The following is a 17,596-nucleotide window of genomic DNA, read 5'->3' as shown; positions in this document are numbered from 1 at the left end:
TGGGCAGTGTGGTCAGGGCACCATGCCAGGGCGACGGCTTCACCCCATCCCTCCTCCACCAGCGAGAGGAGAGACACGACCCAGTGGGTCTTGGTCAGGTCCTTCCAGCCCCGGAGCGCGACGCCGATCCCGAGGCAGCTGCTGGGAATCCCACCCTCGTCCCCCATTCCTGGCAGAGGGAATCACGGCCGTCAGCGCGGGCTCAGTCCAGGGAAATGATGTCCGACCCGCAGCCCGGGAGCGCCGCGGTGCTGCTCACGGTCCCGTCGCGTCCGTGGCGCTCTCGGAGGGCGCTGGTGGAGACGATGCTGCTGACGCGGCCGGCGGCGCCGTGAGACGCCACCATGGCGGGGGACAGCGGATTCACGGAGACAAAGGGGCTCGAGGTGCCTCCGTACTGGAAGAAGTGGCCGAGCGTGTCCTGCTCATCCAGGGAGGTGATGACGGAAGGGCCGTAGTGCTGCCGAGGCAAAGGGAAAAAAACCACCCCGATGGGCTCCCAGCATCTGGAAAAGCCCAGCCCCAGTCCCAGGCAGCCCTTCGGAGAGGACAGGTTGCACAGGGATCGCTCCCAGATGAACATACCAGTTTACCAAGACCATTCCCGGACCATCAAGACCCGCTGCCTCCCGTCAGCACAAGCCAGGGCACGCGCGGGCTCCGGAGGCGAGAACGGCAGAGAAGAGCCGCGCGGCAGCGGCGAGAGACAAAGCCCATCCCGGCGAAAGGAGACGGAACCCAACACCCACCACCCGGAAAAGCCGCGTACGGATCCGTGCCCTCCGCTGAGCCGCCGCCGCGCAACGCGGATGGGACCGGTCGGTTCCTGGCGACCGCTGCCAAATCCCTCCGGCTTCTGCCATCGCGCTCCTACGTCTGCGGCTTCAGCCTCCTTTTCCGCCTCTGAGCCCGCGGCAATTCCGAGCTCGCCTTAACGAGGCGGACCCAAGGGAGCGGATGCTGTGGGAGGAGCGGGGTGCTGGGCAGAGGGTTCCGCGGTGCCCGTGGAACCGCCACACTGCGACCCCCAGCGCCGCCCTACAACAGTGCTCACGGAGGAAGAGGATGGAGGAGGAGGAGGGGGAAGGCTGGCTGAGTGAAGAGGGATGTGTTTGCCAGGCGAGGAGAAAAGAAAACCAAAAATGAAATGCACAAAAAAAATTAAAAAATCCAGAACTCACCTGGTTTCACTTTGAAGGAAGGAAAACAAATCCAGACCTAGAAAAATAATAAAAAAAAAAAATATATAAATGTTTTGATGGTAAATAAAGTTCTTGGCAGGAGGCGGAGGCAAACCGTGCCAACGCAGAGACGGGCTCAGGCTGCTCCGGGTACCAGACACCGCGGTCTTGCCAGCTCCGACTCCCTGGCAAACTCCGGCTCCGCTCCCGCAGCCCCTCCGTAACCGGTCGCGCGGCCTCGGCACTGGAACGCCATGGGGCCGATGCGATTTCCCTTCCCCGGCGCCGCCGCGGGGTCCGGCATCCCAACGGAGTTCCGGCAGAGCTCCGCAAACCGCGCCGGGCTGTGCCAGCACGGCCCCACCAGCCGGGCGGCACCACGGTGCTCCGCACCGCCGATTCCCGTCAGACGGCGACCGCGGCAAACCGGGCACGAAGGAGGCGGGAGACGCCGACGGGGGATTAAAACCAGGTTTGAATGCCCGCGTCCCCGGGGGCGAGCGGGGTGGAACTCGCTCCTGGAAAGCGCACGGGGATCTCCAGCCCAGTGGGTTCCTGGGAATGGTTTATTATTCCCCTCCAAACGGGAAGGGAGAGTTTGCTGCTCAGGCTCTCTCACGCCGCGCGGCCAGGAACGAGGGCAGCCCACGAAAGGGAGTCACAGCCTCGTGCCGTGGTGGCCCTGGGACACGGCAACCGGCTCGTTCCTACCTGTGACCTGGAACCAACAACCAGATTTCCATTTATTCCGCCGTTTCGAGTTATTCCACCATCTCACCCATCAACTCCTAGAGAAACCTCTCCGGAGTCGTGCGGTAAAACTGGTACAACTGGGCGTATGCGGTAACTGCTGCCAGAGGTCTTGGTCGTTACCTTGAAGCTCCGAGGACACCGGGTAGGAAGGGTGGAAGCCAGGGATGGGGAGGTTGGGGAGGTAGTCGCTGCCCAGCGCTGCCATGGGAGGACTCCGGAGCACAGAGGACGGCTGGTGATGGATACTCAGCACCCTGAAACACAACACAGACCTGACGAGCCTTAACGGGCAAAATTCCTGTTGTTTATCAGCAAAAAAATCCCCCAAAACCCTGATGCTCCCCGTCCCACGGTCAGAGGTGTGGCACCTCACCCTGGCAGGCGCGGAAAGCGGCGGCAGCGCTTCCCAGGGACAGCGCGGACTCGGATCTGGTTACTGCGACGGCACCGGCGTCGAGGGGAGGAAGCGAGCGGAGCGCAGGAAGAGAAAGGAGCCAAAGCCCGGCGGAGCGGCGGGGGGTGGGTTCCGGTGCTGCCTTACCCCTTGGGCCCCGCCACTGCCGGGTGTACCACGCCAGAGAGCGGGCACTGCTTCTTGGCAGGCGGCTCCTCCTCATCCGACGAGCTGTCCAGAGTGAGATCGATCACCTCCACTTTTTTTTTTCCCTCCGAAGAGGTCTTGCCCTCGGAGCTGATGGCGTAAAGGGAGTCGGCTGCGGAGGGAAACCGGCCGTCAGCTGCCAACATGGAGACGGGCAGAACTCTGCCACCCACAGCCCTGTGGCACACCGACTTCCCAACAGCTCCTGGCAAATCCACACCCTGTCCCCACGCTAACAGCCAGCTCTCCACAGCCCACCTGGAATTAACGCTGCAGTTTCACAAGGAATCTGCGTTTTTTCTCGCTTTTTCTAGCGCCCGACTCCGCAGTGATGTGCTAAGTGCCCGTCACGCTCCTGGTATTCCAGTGTGATCCCAAATATCAGCTCCCAGACGGGATGAGAAACGCTCCGGACGCCGATTTGCAAACGTAGAGACTGGAAACGCGAGCGTTGCTTTGGCAAAACACGACGTCCGACAGAGAGTCGGTGCCCGCGGCTCCCGTACCCTCGATCCCACTGAACGCAGACGTCTGGCACACCTCCGGCTTCTCCTTCTTCGGCCTCATGGGGCACCAGGAGCCATCCTCCATGAACTGGATCTCATCGCAGTCCGTGCAGGAGTTCAGGATTTCCATGAACAACCTGCGGGGTGAGAGCACACGCTGGGGGGGCGAACGCTGCAAGGACTCGGGAGTAAATCCATGCACAGGGGATGGCACAAACGCCACGGGACTGGTGCTGCTCAGGAGATGGGCTGAAGGGGTACGAGGAATTCCCAATCCAAAATCGGTGCCAGTGTTCCCTGCAGGTTTAGTTTTAGGACTGGGAGTTCAATGCACATAGGAGGGCTCTGTTCGAGCTCACACAGGTTCCCTCATCTCTGCTCCGGCCAGGAAGCCAAGGTTTTGACAAAGGCTTCTTGTTCTTTGGGAGAAACCTCTCCAGCATGGCAACAAGGTAGTTTAGGGAAGGAAAATTTAAGTTATGGGAGGCTGTAACTTGCCCATGTGTGCCCGCGTTAGAGGATGAGCCTTAGAAGAAAAGCACCACCCAGGCTGGGCTCACCCGTCGATGATGAGGTGGTCGTACGGGGCCACCCTGTCACACACGGGACACGTCCACGTGGGCTTCTTCTCGTTCATCTGGAGGTAGAGCGCCGCGTCGAAGCACTGCAGGTGGGTGCAGGTGACGGCGCGGCACGGCACGGTCAGCCTCATCTTCCCCAGCTGGAGCGGGGACGAGAGAGAGAAGAAGAAAACGAAGTTGGTTTTGGACAAACAGCCTCTCTCGGCACCGAGCGGCGTTATTCCCGGTTATTCCCTGTCCTTCCTGCCCGGCACGCTGCGAAGAAGTAACGTGTGAGCGGAAACGAGCTTTCCTGAGGGTGTTTTTGCCTTTTCCTTCTCTTTTTTAAGCTCTCCTCCACCTCAGACACGTGCCAACAGTGGAGGTGAAAGACAAGGAGCGGGTCAGCTGAAGATGTTTTTTGGCTCGGAGGTTTAGGCTGACAATCTCCAAGATTTTTTGGTTTTAATGCGTGAAAAAAAAGCGGTCCAGCTTTTCGCTCGGATCCCACTCCAAAGCCCTCCCACGCGGCGCTAAGGAAAAGCGGGAAAAGCAAAGGCCCCACTGGGAAAAACGAACGGAAACGCAGAAACCTACGGGACACAGCAGGGAAACTCGTAGGCTCGTGGTGGCTACCTCGCTGTCCGGGTCGGCTGTTAGTTTTTCCTTGACTGGAAGAAGGAAAAAAGGTCTCCTGTCCACATCCTCCATCTTTTACATGAGTAAACGGGTACAGACGCGAGCGTGATTTGCACTGGGACGCTCATCATCCCAGTTACTGGTGGGTAACGCCTACGGCAGTGGTTATTACTGGGAGCCAACAGCGGGACGGAGCAGGGACGCAGGGAAGAGCCTTCGCTCGCTAATCCGCCCCTGCTCCGTCCTCCCGGGCGCGGCGCGGGATCGGACGGAGCGACGGCCGTGCCCACCCCGTGGGTACTTACTCAGGGCACGCGAGTGGTCTGGATTCCGGATGCCCTTTGCCCTCAGCTTCTGCAGGAGCGTGCCCGCCGTCAGCTGCTTCACCAGGTACACCGACAGCGAGTAGTTCTGTCGGGAAGGAGCCGACGCCGCTCAGAGCCGGAAGGAGAAGGCTCTCCGACCCAAGGCCACAAACGACGGGCGGCGAACGGGAGGCGGCTTTGAGCCCACTCACCCTGCCGAACTCCGAGGACCAGTTCACCACGATGGTGTTGGGGACCGTCGCCGAGAGTCGCGCCAACGGGGTGATGTTGACGGGGCGGTTGGGTCGTTGCGGCTCCGTGCCGTTTTTGGAGGGCGGGAGATAACCCTGCGAAGGAAGGAAGATCCCCCTGGCACAAAACAAGCTCTCTCCGAGGTGTAAGGCCACATGCCAGAATTTGGGAACCCAACTTCCTCCTGGCACACCGCACCTCCAGGTGTTCCAGGTCACACCTCACAGCTTGTGCGGGAATTCCTCTAAAAATCTCAAAGCAGGACTTTATTATCCCTTAATGTCAGGGATTTTTTCATTTTTTATTTTTTATTTTTTTTAAAGCAGGTTACTAATAGTCTCAGATTAAAAAAAAAAAAGAGTATCTGAGGCAAAACCAAAAAAGTAAATCTCTAAAACTGCAACGGGAGCGGCTCAGGCGGAGCGCCGGAGGCTGTTCTGCAGGTTGGACCACAAATGGTGCCAGCTCCGACGGAGCGGGACGGCGGGCAAGGAGCTGCCCCAGTGCCAAACCTCTGGCACCTTCCGAGCTGCGACACCGTCCCGTCCCTTTTGGGCTGTGAACTGCAGGAAACACTATTTCTTCCTACATTTTTCACACCTTGCCCAGCACAAAGGACCTTGGCCTTGACCGGAGCATCCGGCTCGTCCTGCAACATGACAAACTAAAGGCAGCGCCGTTATTCCACTAATCCCAGATTTTTATTATCAAGTTTTTTCTCAAAAAAAAAAACAAGAGGGAATTTTTGCTGGTTAAAAAAAGAATAACAAAAATCAGGCCCAAAGTTTGCAGGTTCTTCCCCTGGAAGAACTCCTGGAGCTTTCACCACCAGCCCCGCAACACGACGTCGGTGTCGCGCTCCGACCGCATCGTTTCTTCCATCAGGTTTTCGTCTCCGGAAAACATTCCCACCGCGCTCGGCGGGCGCTGCGGCTGTTTGACAGAGCAGCTTTGAGCCTGCAACGTGCTGAGAAAAACGAGGTTTACTCACGGGCAGGGGACAGAGCTTGCCGTTGACCTTGACAAATAAATTCGGAGGGAAGTAATCTTCTTGGGGACAGCTGGTTTCACACAGGCAAAACCTACGGAGCGGGAGGGAGAAACGGGCAAGTGAGCGGTGAACTCGCAGAAAAAGGGCCCCCCACTTCCCTCTGAAAAGGGAAAAAACCAGTTTTTCCAAGCCAAACGGAGCCATGGATGGAAACCACACGAGCAGGAGCACGAGGAACGGGGAGGAAGGCTCCGCGCGTTGGCCGGGGTGGCACCGCCGTACCTTAACTGCACCTGCGTGGTGTGGTCACACCTGGCACCCGGCAGGACGTCTCTGCAACGGAAAAGAAGGTCTGGAGACGGTCCGCAGGGAATTGTGACCACGAGATAGGGTTTTGTTGGAGTTATACGGATATCCGTACGCGCCAGTCGGATCACGAACAAAACCAGTGCACCAGTGCAGCCCAGTTGTAAGAACAGGTAATACCTGCCTGAACTAGGAGGTGAAATTCCCAAAATAAGGACGTGGCAGCAAAAACCCATCGAGCAGAAAAGCGTGGTGGGAAAAGGAGAAAACGGACCTGGAAGATTCTGGCAACTGCGGAGTTTTGAGGATGTGATGCCAACGTGGCACAGGTGGAGGTGAGACCTGATTTTTTTTTTTATCCCAATTACCATATTTCCTTTCTTCCATACAATAATTCCACTCTGCGGGCTGGGAGGCAGGTGCTGAACGGCTGCGGGCAGCACGGCGCCGCCAACATCCAGGAACTCCCCTTTTCCCACCCAACTGGCAATTTATTCTCCCGTAGGTGGATTGTTTTGGATTCAACCCTTCCTCCTGTTCCGACCACCCCTGAGCTCCCCTCTGCCGGCCTCGCTCCTCCAAACTCTGCCCCTTTCTCCTCCTGACTCCGCTCCCGGTGATGCCGCGGAAGAGGGCTCGGCCACGGCGGTGGAGCATCCCGGGAGACGCCGTTTCGCTTACCGGGAGGTGAGGATCTGCTGGACTTGCTGGGGGGTCAGAGCGAAGGTGAAATGAGCTTCCTCAAACCGCTGGCTGTTCGTGGAGGCTGGAAAAAAGAGAATTTTTCCCCCAGGATTAGGACCCAAACGCTATCACAGACCAGTGAAAGCTTCACCAGTCCGAACATATGGAAAACCCTGGGCTCTATCAGGTAAAAACTGTAAATAATCCCAAACTTATGTCCACTTATAAAATATATATTTGATAGAAAAGGGATGGGCTGGGAGAGAAATGCCCTTTTTCAGGCAATAAATGTAGAACAAGACTGGCAAGCGAGGGCAAAGCTTGTTTTGGAATTCGTTGGAAGTTCTCAGGGAACAAGAGGGACCCCAAGGCCCACGGAGCGCTCTCGGACGTACCCAACGTGGTGGGTTTTATCAGCTCATCGTACACGTCGTAGAAGGGCAGCCTCTTCATCTTCACGTCCGGGTGGACGGGGTGGGCGGCAGGGGCGAAGTGCTCAACGCCTGCTTCGTGCTTCGGTCCCAGCGCGGGCACCGGCGCTGGCAGCAGAGCCGCCGGCACAGCGGCGGAGCCGCGGTCGTAGGGCAGGTGACACACCGTGCCCGGGGGCAGCTGCCCGGCCTGGACGTGGAGCATGGACAGGTCCGAAGGGGTTAAGATCTTCCTCGAGAACCTCCGCCGATACAGCTCCTTGATTTTCATCGGGATGGCCGGGATGCAGCCGGACTCCAGCAGGGCCTCGGTGAGGAGCTCGTGCTTCCTCCCGCTTTTGTTCCTTCCCACGAAGCCCGGGAGAACTCGGAGCTCGGACACCCTACAGCTCATCACCACGTCCTGCAAGAAAAACAAAACCAAGCGCCGTCAGCGAGCGCGGCGCGAGCCGGGGCAGCCCGGAAACGATCACCCAGTTACGACGATCGAGTGGTTCCACCATGAGCGGCATTAACGTTTTACCCCTCGGCAGCGCTCCCGTCGTAGCCAGGCTTCAGTTTTTGGGGAAGGAGGAAGATGGGGCCATAAAGCTGCACCAAAATTTGGACAGGGCGCTGCCGGGAAGATGACGGACAGATGTTACTCCACAGAATTAGGTTCTCACCGTGGCTGGCTGCCAAAAGGCACCGGATCCCAAACGTCTTGATGCTCCCAAGGGAAGGGGGCAGGACTCCGAGGCCACTTCAGCCCGACACGGCAGCTCGTGTGTGTTTGGGGGGGCGGGGGGGTGATATTAAACCACCAAAAAGGAGGAAAAGAAGGAAAAAAATTAAAAAATCAGCTTTGGAATTAGTTACCAGGGGGAATTTCATATTCCACAGTCTGGTGGGCAAAGGTGGTGACACACGCTGACTCCTAAAAAAAAACAAGGAAAAAAAAAGAGTGGGGGGAGAGGAAAGCCCCTCCAGCCGCGAGCACTGGTGCGGCACCGCCGTGCCACCCCCGGCCCACCTCCGCAGCCCCCACGCCGAACCCCCCGCCGGCATCCCGGGGGGCTCCGAACCGCGCCGGATCTCGGGGTGGGGCTCCACCTCTCTGCACCGCCGGAGCCCCCCCGCGCCTTTCGGCCCCCTCCTCTCTCCGCGGTCGCCAGCTGCGCCCGCCGCTCGGTGCGCAAAGGTCCAGACTGTGGCACCCACCTACGGCCCCACAGCTGCCCCCCAGCCGGGACCCCCTGGCTCACCCCAGCCCCACTGCACCCCACCAGCACCCCCATCCCCTCCTCACCACTCTCACCTCCCGCCCCCCTTCACCCACCATCGCCCCACACCCCAGCACAGCCCTGACCCCTCTCCCTGACCCCTCTCTGTCACCCCACAGCCCCCCACGGCTGCCCCCCATGGCCGCCCCACCTGTCTGCCAAACGCCTCCAGCCCCACACAGCCCTGGGGCCCACTGCAACATCCCCCAGCCCCACACACCCCCTCAGTCTCCCATATCCCCTCAGCCCCACAGAGCCCCTCACAGAGCCCCCTCAGCTCCACAGAACCCTCCCCAGCCCCACAGAGCCCCCTCAGCCCCACAGAACCCCCCAGCCCCACAGAGCCCCCCCCAGCCCCACAGAGGCCCCCCCCAGACCCACAGAGCCCCCACAGAGCTCCCCCCCAGCCCCACAGAAACCCCCCCAGCCCCACAGAGCCCCCACAGAGCCCCCTCAGCCCCACAGAGCCCCCCCCCCGACCCACAGAGCCCCCCCCAGACCCACAGAGCCCCCCCAGCCCCACAGAGCCCCCACAGAGCCCCCTCAGCCCCACAGAGCCCCCCCCAGACCCACAGAGCCCCCTCCAGCCCCGCTGCCGCTCGCCTCCCTCCCTCCCGCCGCACCTCCCGCCCGGCCGCCTCCGCCATGTTGGGACATGGCCGCCGCGCGCACGGAGCGCCGCCAACTCCGCGGCCGCGCGGGACGGGCACAAGGGGGGCCCGACGCCACGCCCACTCCTGCCTTCGCCACGCCCACTTTGCCTTCGCCACGCCCACTCCTGCCTTCGCCACGCCCACTCCTGCCTTCGCCACGCCCACTCCTGCCTTCGCCACGCCCACTCCTGCCTTCGCCACGCCCACTCTGCCTTCGCCACGCCCACTCCTGCCTTCGCCACGCCCACTCCTCCCTTCGCCACGCCCACTCTGCCTTCGCCACGCCCACTTCCAATTCGCCACACCCACTTTTCCACTCGACACGCCCATTTCCCCTTAGCCACGCCCACTCCTCACATCACCACGCCCACTTCCCCACTCACCACGCCTACTTCCTCCCTTCGCCACGCCCACTTTCCCATTCGCCACGCCCACTTCTCCCTTCGCCACGCCCACTTCCCCCCTCGCCACGCCCATTTTCCACTCGTCACGCCCACTTTTCATCTCGCCACGCCCACTTCCCATTAGCCACGCCCACTCCTCATATCACCACGCCCACATTTCTTCTCGCCACGCCCACGTCCCCCGCCACGCCCACTTCTTACACTCGCCACGCCCACTTCCCAATAGCCACGCCCATTTTTCCACTTGCCACGCCCACTCCTCCCTTCGCCACGCCCCCGGGACGGGGTGGGAGGGGGCTGCGCCGAGAGGGGACGGGTTCTCGTACGGGGAACTGTGTGGAACTGGGGCTGCATGGAACTGGGGCTGTGTGGAACTGGGGCTGCGTGGAACTGGGGCTATATGGAACTGGGGCTATATGGAACTGGGGCTGCATGGAACTGGGGCTGTATGGAACTGGGGCTGTATGGAACTGGGGCTGTGTGGAACTGGGGCTGTGTGGAACTGGGGCTGCATGGAACTGGGGCTATATGGAACTGGGGCTGTGTGGAACTGGGACTATATGGAACTGGGGCTATGTGGAACTGGGGCTGTGTGGAACTGGGACTATATGGAACTGGGACTGTATGGAACTGGAGCTGTGTGGAACTGGGGCTGTGTGGAACTGGGGCTGCATGGAACTGGAGCTGTGTGGAACTGGGGCTGTGTGGAACTGGGGCTGCATGGAACTGGGACTATATGGAACTGGGACTATATGGAACTGGGGCTGCATGGAACTGGAGCTGCATGGAACTGGTGCTATATGGAACTGGAGCTGCATGGAACTGGAGCTATATGGAACTGGGGCTGCATGGAACTGGAGCTGTATGGAACTGGGGCTGCTTGGAACTGGAGCTATATGGAACTGGAGCTGTATGGAACTGGTGCTGTATGGAACTGGTGCTGTATGGGGCCGAGCCATACAGGGCTAGTCCATACTGGGCCGGTGCAATGAGCCCCCCCCCAGGTGCCGTGCCCCATCTCCCACCATCTCCCCGCCGGCGCAGGACCCCCGCCGGGACCCCCCCCACCATTCCCACAGCCGAACTGGCCGGACGCATCGGGGGACACGGACGGGGCCATGTGGCATCTCCAGTTTAATGGGGGGCGGGGGGCGACGGGCCCGATCCTGCCCCTCACCCCTCCGTCCGCAGGATGCGCAGCAGCAGCGCGTGCACCCCCTCGTCCATGAATCCCTGCGGGAGCAGAGCTTCGCCGTGGGGCCGGATCCGGCTGCCCGCCGCGGGACCCCGATGCCAGGCCAGGGGTGCCACCCCCCCTCCCCGTGCCACGTCACCCCGAGGGCACGTGGGGTCTCACCTGGGCGGCGTTGAGCAGGTGGGTCCTGTAAACCGCCACGGTGTCCCGGTGGTTCTTCTGCTGGAGCTGGGAGAGGAGGAGGAGGAGGGGGAGATGAAGGTGGGGAGGGGGCCACGGGGTGACGGCGGGTGACAGCGGGTGCTGGCACCCACCTCCAGCTGGAGCTGGAGCCGGGCGCGGTGCCCGCGGAGCCCCAGCACCTCTGCCGACAGCTTCTCCGTCTCTGCCAGCAGCTTCTTTATCTGCAGGGTGGGGGGCACAGCTGCGGGGGGGGGGCACCCACCGCCTCCTGGCACACCCCGGGGGTCCCCCATGGGGTCCCATCTGCCCCCGCCCCCCAGGTTCTGCTGGGAGATGGGCGCCAGGGGGAATGAAGCTGCTGGAGGTCTCTGGGAAGCCAGGGATGGGATGGGATGGGATGGGATGGGATGGGGATGGGATGGGATGGGATGGGGATGGGATGGGATGGGATGGGATGGCGATGGGATGGGATGGGATGGGATGGCGATGGGATGGCGATGGGATGGGATGGCGATGGGATGGGATGGGATGGGATGGCGATGGGATGGGATGGGATGGGATGGGATGGGATGGGATGGGATGGGGATGGGATGGGATGGGGATGGGATGGGATGGGATGGGATGGGATGGCGATGGGATGGGATGGGATGGGATGGGATGGCGATGGGATGGCGATGGGATGGGATGGCGATGGGATGGGATGGGATGGGATGGCGATGGGATGGGGATGGGATGGGATGGGATGGGATGGGGATGGGATGGGATGGGATGGGATGGGATGGCGATGGCGATGGGATGGCGATGGGATGGGATGGCGATGGGATGGGTTGGGGATGGGATGGGATGGCGATGGGATGGGATGGGATGGGATGGGGATGGGATGGGATGGGATGGCGATGGGATGGGATGGGTTGGGTTGGGGATGGGATGGGATGGCGATGGGATGGGATGGGGATGGGGATGGGGATGGGATGGCGATGGGGAAGGGATGGGATGGGATGGCGATGGGGATGGGATGGTGATGGGGAAGGGATGGGATGGGATGGGATGGCGATGGGATGAGATAGGATGGGATGGCAATGGGATGGGATGGGATAGGATGGGATGGGATGGTGATGGCAATGGCAATGGCGATGGGATAGCAATGGGATGGGATGAGATGGGATGGGATGGGATCGTGATGGCAATGGCGATGGGATGGCGATGGCAATGGGATAGCAATGGGATGGGATGGGAAGGGATGGAAATGGCGATGGTGATGGGAACGGGACAGCAACGAGGACAGTGATGGGGATGACGACGGGAAAGGGACGGTGACGGTGACAGGCCCCCGTCCCCGCCAGCCCGTGCCAAGCCCCCCTGGCACTCACCTTGCCATCCTTGTCGCGGCAGGCCCTGGCCAGCTGCCCGGCCCCTGCCCGCAGCCTCGCCGCGCTCCGCTCCAGCCCCTCCGCCTTCTCCCGCAGCTCCCGCGCCTCCCGCTCCCGCTCGCCCGCCCGCGCCGCCGCCGCCTCCGCCGCCCGCCGCTCCTCCTCCGCCGCCGCCCGCCAGCGCTCGGCCTCGGCCCTCGCCAGCTCCTGCCCGCGCACGGCGACGCCGGCGACGCGCTCCAGCAGCAGCGGCACGCGCGTGCCCGCCGCCGGCGCCAGCTCCTCCGCCAGTTGCCCCAGCACCTCTGCCAGCTCGCCCGGTAGCCCATCCCCGGTGCCACCGTTACCCTCCATCTCTGCAACGAGTTGCAGGGCCTCGTGCTGGGACCTCACCAGTCCATCCAGTTTCCGGTGCAGCTCCCGCAGGACGCCGGCGTCACCGGCGTCACCGGCCGCCTCCCGCGCCTTCTCGCCCACCCCATCCCGCAGCGCCGCCAGCTCCCGCCGCTGCCCCGCCAGCCGCCGCCGCAGCCTCGCCGCCTCCTCCCGCTCGGCCGCCAGCGCCCGGCTCAGGGCGGATGTTCCGGCACCTTCCGCCGCCACCGCTTCGGCACCGGCGTCGCGCTCCCGCAGCCCCCGCAGCTCCTCCTGCAGCCGCTCCCGCTCGCGCCGCAGCCGGCACAGCTCGTGCCGCAGCGCCCCGTTGCTCTCCTTCCGCTCCGGCGGCTCCTTCTCCGCGCTCCCACCTTCCCGCGCCGCCTCCTCCCGGCTTTTCCCACCGCCGTTCGCCGAGCACCGCGACCGCGCCGGATCCTGCCGGAGGTTTTCCAGGAGGACGCGGGATCTTTCGAGCATCCTGGCATGGCTCTGGTCGGCGCGGTCCAGCGCCTGCTCCAAACCCGCCGCCAGCTCTTCCCACGCCGCCAAACTTTTCCGGACGGCGTCGGCCGCCGCCGCGTCGTGGCTCGGCGCGTCCCGCAGAGCTTCCGCCGCCTCCCGCCGCAGCCGCTCGCTCCGGCTGCTGGCGGCCGCCGTCGCCGCCCGCATTCCGGCGCACTCGGCCCCCAGCCAGCTCAGGAACGGGGCCAGCGCCGGCGCCGCGGCCTCACCATCGAGCCGCGCTGCGGTTTGGTGTCCTTCATCCCACTCTTCCTCGCCCATCGTCCTCTTCCTCAGCTCCTCCACATGCCGGGTGAGGAGGGCCAGGCAGGCGCCATCCTCATCCTCGGCCCCGGCGCCGGCCTCGTAATCGGGCAGGAGCCGCGCCAGCTCCCGCACCCGCTGCCGGATGCTGGCGGTGGCGGCCGCCAGCCGGTGGCATTCCCGCGTCTTCCTCGCCAGCCGCTCCTGCAGCCGCCGCGCACACCGGGCGTCGCACCCGTCCCGCTGCTCTTCGTCCTCGTCATCCTCCTCCTCCTCGCTGTCGCTGCCCGAGGTGCCCTCCCCGCAGCTTCCCGCCTGCGGCGCGGGGTCCCCAGCACGGCTGGCGCCGTTCTCTACCAGAAGGAAAAAATCCCCTTTTTCCCCCTTTTCCCTCTTTTTCCCATTTTTTTCCCCTTCCCCTCTTTTTCCTCCTTTTTCCCATTTTTTCCCCTTTTCTCCCATTTTTTCCCTCTTTTTCCCCTTTTCTCCCATTTTTTCCCTCTTTTTCCCCTTTTCTGCCATTTTTTCCTTTTTTCCCCTTTTTTCCTCTTTTCCCTCTTTTTCCCATATTTTTTCCCCCTTTTCCCCATTTTTTCCCCCTTTTCCCCCCTTTTTCCCATTTCTTTCCCCTTTCCCCCCTTTTTTCTCCTTTTTCCCATTTTTCCCCCTTTTCTCCCATTTTTTTTCCCCTTTTTTCCCCCTTTTTCTCCTTTTTTTCCTCTTCCCCCCCCTTTTTCTCCTTTTTTTCCCATTCTTTTTCCCCCTTTTTCCCCCAAAACGAGGGGCAGGGGGGTCTCACCCCGGAGCGGGGAGCTGGGGGGCCGCCCCACATGGTGCCCTCGGTCTTCGTCCCCCGCGGCCGCCCCGTGGCTCAGCAGCAGCTCGGCCGACTCCGCGCTGCCGCTCTCGCGGGCCAGCGCCAGTGCCGTCCTGCCGGAACGGTGCCACCATGGCAGTGGCACGGTGGCATGGTGGCACGGTGGCATGGTGGTACAACAGCAGTGGCATGGTGGCACATTGGCACAGTAGCATGATGGCACGGTGGCATGATGGCACAGTGACAAGGTGGCACAGTGGCAGGTGGCATGGTGGCACAACGGCACGGTGGCACATGTCTCTCCCCCCCTCACCCCATGGACCCCCCTCCCAAGGTGACTTTCCCCGGGCACAGGGCACCACGCCAGAGCTCCCTCTGCACGGGGCATCTCCGGGGTCTCCACGGCGCGGAGCCACCGAGCCCCCGCCCTGGTTATGGGGGGCAGGACAGAGCCACCCCCCCCCCCCAACTCCCCACCACCCCCAGGTGCCCCCGTGCCCCCGTGCCCACTCACTTCTCATCCTGGTCGGCCAGGTGGGGGTCGGCCCCCCGCCGCAGCAGCTGGGCGCAGATGGCAGCGTGGCCCCCCCGCGCCGCCAGCATCAGGGGGGTCTGCCCATGCTGGGGGGGGCACACAGACACACGAGGTGCCCGTCACCCCCTGCCAGCCCCTGTGCCCCCCACCCTCCCCGTGTCCCCCCACTCACGGCGTCAGGGGCATCCAGGGGGGCCCCGTGGTCGCAGAGCAGGAGGACGCTGGAGGCGCAGCCCGAGGCGGCTGCGGGGGTCGTGTCAGTGTGGGGGGGCACATGGGGACACCCCCCCCCCGGGTGGGGACCCCCCGGCACTCACCGGCCCAGTGCAGGGGCGTTCGGTTCTGCCTGTCCACGTGGCTCTCGTTGGCGCCGTACTGGGGGCACATGGGGGCGGCGGGCAGGGACCCCCCTCCCCAGCTGGGCACGGGACCGTCCATCCCGCCCGGCCCCTCGCCAGCCCTGGTACCAGCCTCGGCCTCACCCTGTCTTCATCCTCAGCTTCATCCTCATCCTCCCTCTGCACCCCTGTCCCAATCACCATCCTTGTCCCCATTTCTGTCACCGTCTCTGTCCTTGTCTCCATCATCTTCATCCCCAGCTCCATCCTCATCCCCATCCTGGTCCCTGTCCCCATCTCCATCCCTGACCCCATCCCTGTCCTTGTCCCCATCATCTTCATCCCCAGCTCCATCCTCATCCCCATCCCCATCCCGGTCCCCATCCCAGTCCCCCCAGTACCTGCAGCAGGACCTTGACGCACTGGGGCTGGCAGGCGATGGTGGCCAGGTGCAGCGCGGTGCTGCCTGCCGGGGACCGCGGGCTCAGCACCGGCACCGCAGGGGAACACGGGGGTCCCGCTCAGGGGGGAGCCCCCCCGGGGACACCTCGCCAGGCGGTGACCCCCCCAGTGTGCCCCACTCACCGTCATCGTTCTTCTCGTTGACGGGCGCCCCGTGTGCCAGCAGCAGCGTCAGGCACTCGGTGAGCCCCTCGGATGCGGCCAGGTGGAAGCTGGAGGGGGGGCAAGAGGCCGCTGCCACCCGGGTGTCCCCCCGCCACCCTGGGGACCCCCCCTGGTGCCCCCCACCCCAGGGCTGACGTACGCGGATCGCCCCGCGGCGTTGAGCTTGGTGGGTCGGGCGGTTTTGCGGGCGGCGAGGGCGGACACCCGCCCCACGTCCCCCCTCTCCACCGCTTCCAGCAGCTTCTGGTCCTGCTTGGTCCAGCTCTCGACCTGGGCGGGGGGCAAGTGGGTCTGGGGGGTCTGCAGGGACGGGACCCCCTCACTGAGCAGCGAGGGGAAACTGAGGCACGGCGTCTCCAGACAGAAGGCACGCTTTGGGATGTGTGTTCCCCCTCCAAGTGCCTCCCCCCTGCAGCGGTGTGGGGCTGTGCCTCAGTTTCCCCACTTGCTGGGGTGCTCCACTGGCATCCCTGCTGAGCCCGGCCCCAGGGAAGCGGAGGCGAGGCCGGTGAACGTGTCCCTGCCTGCGCCTGCCCGGCTGGTTTGGCCGGCTGCCGCCGCCGTGCCGGGCCCCACCGCGGGGCGGGGGCGCGGGTGGGCACCGGGACTGAGCACCGGGAGCGGGGTACACGCTGGGCAGCGGGACCCACGGCCTGGCCGGGGGTGAGCACCGGGGCTGGGCGCCGGGGCCGGGACCACGGCTGAGTGTCACGGGATCGGGGTCGCGGTCGCAGCCGGTATCGGAGCCGGGATTGGGATTGCAGCTGGCATCAGGGCTGGCACTGGGGCTGGGACTGGGTGGGCACCGGGATTGGGATTGCAGCTGGCATCAGGGCTGGCACTGGGGCTGGGGCTGGGACTGGGGCCGGGATTGGGATTGCAGCTGGCATCAGGGCTGGCACTGGGGCTGGGACTGGGACTGGGGTCAGGATTGGGATTGCATCTGGCATTGGGGCCAGTATTGGGATTGCAACTGGCACCAGAGCCAGGATTGGGATTGCAGCTGGCACTGGGGCTGGCATTGGGGCCAGGATTGCAGCTGGCACTGGGGCTGGGATTCGGGCCAGGATTAGGATTGCAGCCAGCACTGGGGCCGGGATTGGGATTGCAGCCGGCGGCGGGGCCAGGGTCGCAGGCGGCACGGGGGCAGGACCGGCGCTGAGCACCGCGGCCGGCGGCGGTTCAGACCCGGTGGGCAGGCGGCGGGGCGGTGGGCAGCAGAGAGGGGGCTGCACCCCCCTGCCCCGTGGCAGCACCCATGGGTGCGGGCAGGGTGCCCGGGCTGGGGGGGGTGGGGAGGGGTCCCCGACTCACCGCCACCTGCGAGCTGGAGCAGGAGAACATCCGCTTCATGGCGGGTGTTGGGGTGGGGGGGGATCCCCGGGACCCCCGGCCGGCGGGTGCGGGTGCCACGAGCGTCGGAGGCGTGTGGGTGCCAGCGCTCGGGGTGCGCGTCCTCCGCCCCGGCGCCGCCCCACGCCCCGCGCTGGCTCCTGCCCAGCCTGGGCTTGTCCCGTCACCTCCCCGGGGACCTCCAGGAGAGCCGGGAACAGACCCCCCCCCACCCCTGCCCCGGGCACCCCGACCGTGGGTGCCCATCACCCCGGCGTCAGGCGCCGCGGGCAAAGAGCAGCCTGTTGAACATGGGCAGGATGGGGTGGGGGCAGGATGGGGGGGGGGGGACACACAGACACCCACCACCCACGGGGGAGACACCTGATGGGCTCAGCCCCCCCCCGGCACTCGCTGTGCGCCACGGCCGCAGCACCCTCCTCCCGCTTGCATCCCCACCCCGAGGGTCCGGATCTGGCCCTGCCCCCCCCCCCCCCACCTTTCCCCCCCCCCAGCCACCCCCACCTG

At 64.0% G+C, this 17,596-nt stretch overlaps 2 protein-coding genes across 2 annotated transcripts; both read right to left on the bottom strand.

Annotated features, from left to right (window-relative positions):
* Window positions 1-202: 202 nt before the first annotated feature.
* PIAS3 (protein inhibitor of activated STAT 3) lies at window positions 203-9,118 on the bottom strand. Its single transcript, XM_086628414.1, has 15 exons — window positions 9,095-9,118; window positions 7,174-7,612; window positions 6,776-6,860; window positions 6,071-6,121; window positions 5,789-5,879; window positions 4,758-4,892; window positions 4,546-4,651; window positions 4,199-4,272; window positions 3,602-3,762; window positions 3,042-3,178; window positions 2,476-2,647; window positions 2,055-2,188; window positions 1,182-1,218; window position 1,018; window positions 203-460 (listed from the first exon to the last, which is right to left on the bottom strand). The coding sequence occupies exons 1-15, from the start codon at window positions 9,116-9,118 to the stop codon at window positions 203-205; spliced, it is 1,905 nt and encodes a 634-aa protein (XP_086484540.1).
* Window positions 9,119-10,701: 1,583 nt separating this feature from the next.
* Window positions 10,702-17,089, bottom strand: ANKRD35 (ankyrin repeat domain 35). Its single transcript, XM_086628250.1, has 12 exons — window positions 17,051-17,089; window positions 15,876-16,006; window positions 15,695-15,783; window positions 15,511-15,575; window positions 15,089-15,146; window positions 14,944-15,014; window positions 14,751-14,857; window positions 14,250-14,349; window positions 12,277-13,803; window positions 11,038-11,127; window positions 10,886-10,951; window positions 10,702-10,761 (listed from the first exon to the last, which is right to left on the bottom strand). Exons 1-12 carry the CDS (start codon window positions 17,087-17,089, stop codon window positions 10,702-10,704), a joined length of 2,403 nt encoding a protein of 800 aa, XP_086484376.1.
* Between the last annotated feature and the right edge of the window lie 507 nt (window positions 17,090-17,596).

Source organism: Tauraco erythrolophus, chromosome 30 (assembly GCF_009769465.1).
Source record: "Tauraco erythrolophus isolate bTauEry1 chromosome 30, bTauEry1.pri, whole genome shotgun sequence".
Taxonomy (NCBI): domain Eukaryota; kingdom Metazoa; phylum Chordata; class Aves; order Musophagiformes; family Musophagidae; genus Tauraco; species Tauraco erythrolophus.
This window is presented reverse-complemented; position numbering and strand designations above follow the sequence as displayed.

Excerpts from the sequence above, each read along its gene's own strand:
- PIAS3 (XM_086628414.1), bottom strand. The coding sequence starts at position 9,118 with ATGGCGGAGGCGGCCGGGCGGGAG. Across the intron at positions 4,893-5,788 it reads GCAAGCTCTGTCCCCTGCCC|GGTTATCTCCCGCCCTCCAA; the intron begins GTGAGTAAACCT and ends CTTCCTTCGCAG. Across the intron at positions 4,652-4,757 it reads GGTCCTCGGAGTTCGGCAGG|AACTACTCGCTGTCGGTGTA; the intron begins GTGAGTGGGCTC and ends CCTTCCCGACAG.
- ANKRD35 (XM_086628250.1), bottom strand. The coding sequence starts at position 17,089 with ATGAAGCGGATGTTCTCCTGCTCCAGCTCGCAGGTGGCG. Across the intron at positions 15,147-15,510 it reads GCGTCAAGGTCCTGCTGCAG|TACGGCGCCAACGAGAGCCA; the intron begins GTACTGGGGGGA and ends ATGTGCCCCCAG. Across the intron at positions 11,128-12,276 it reads GCCGCGACAAGGATGGCAAG|ATAAAGAAGCTGCTGGCAGA; the intron begins GTGAGTGCCAGG and ends CCCACCCTGCAG.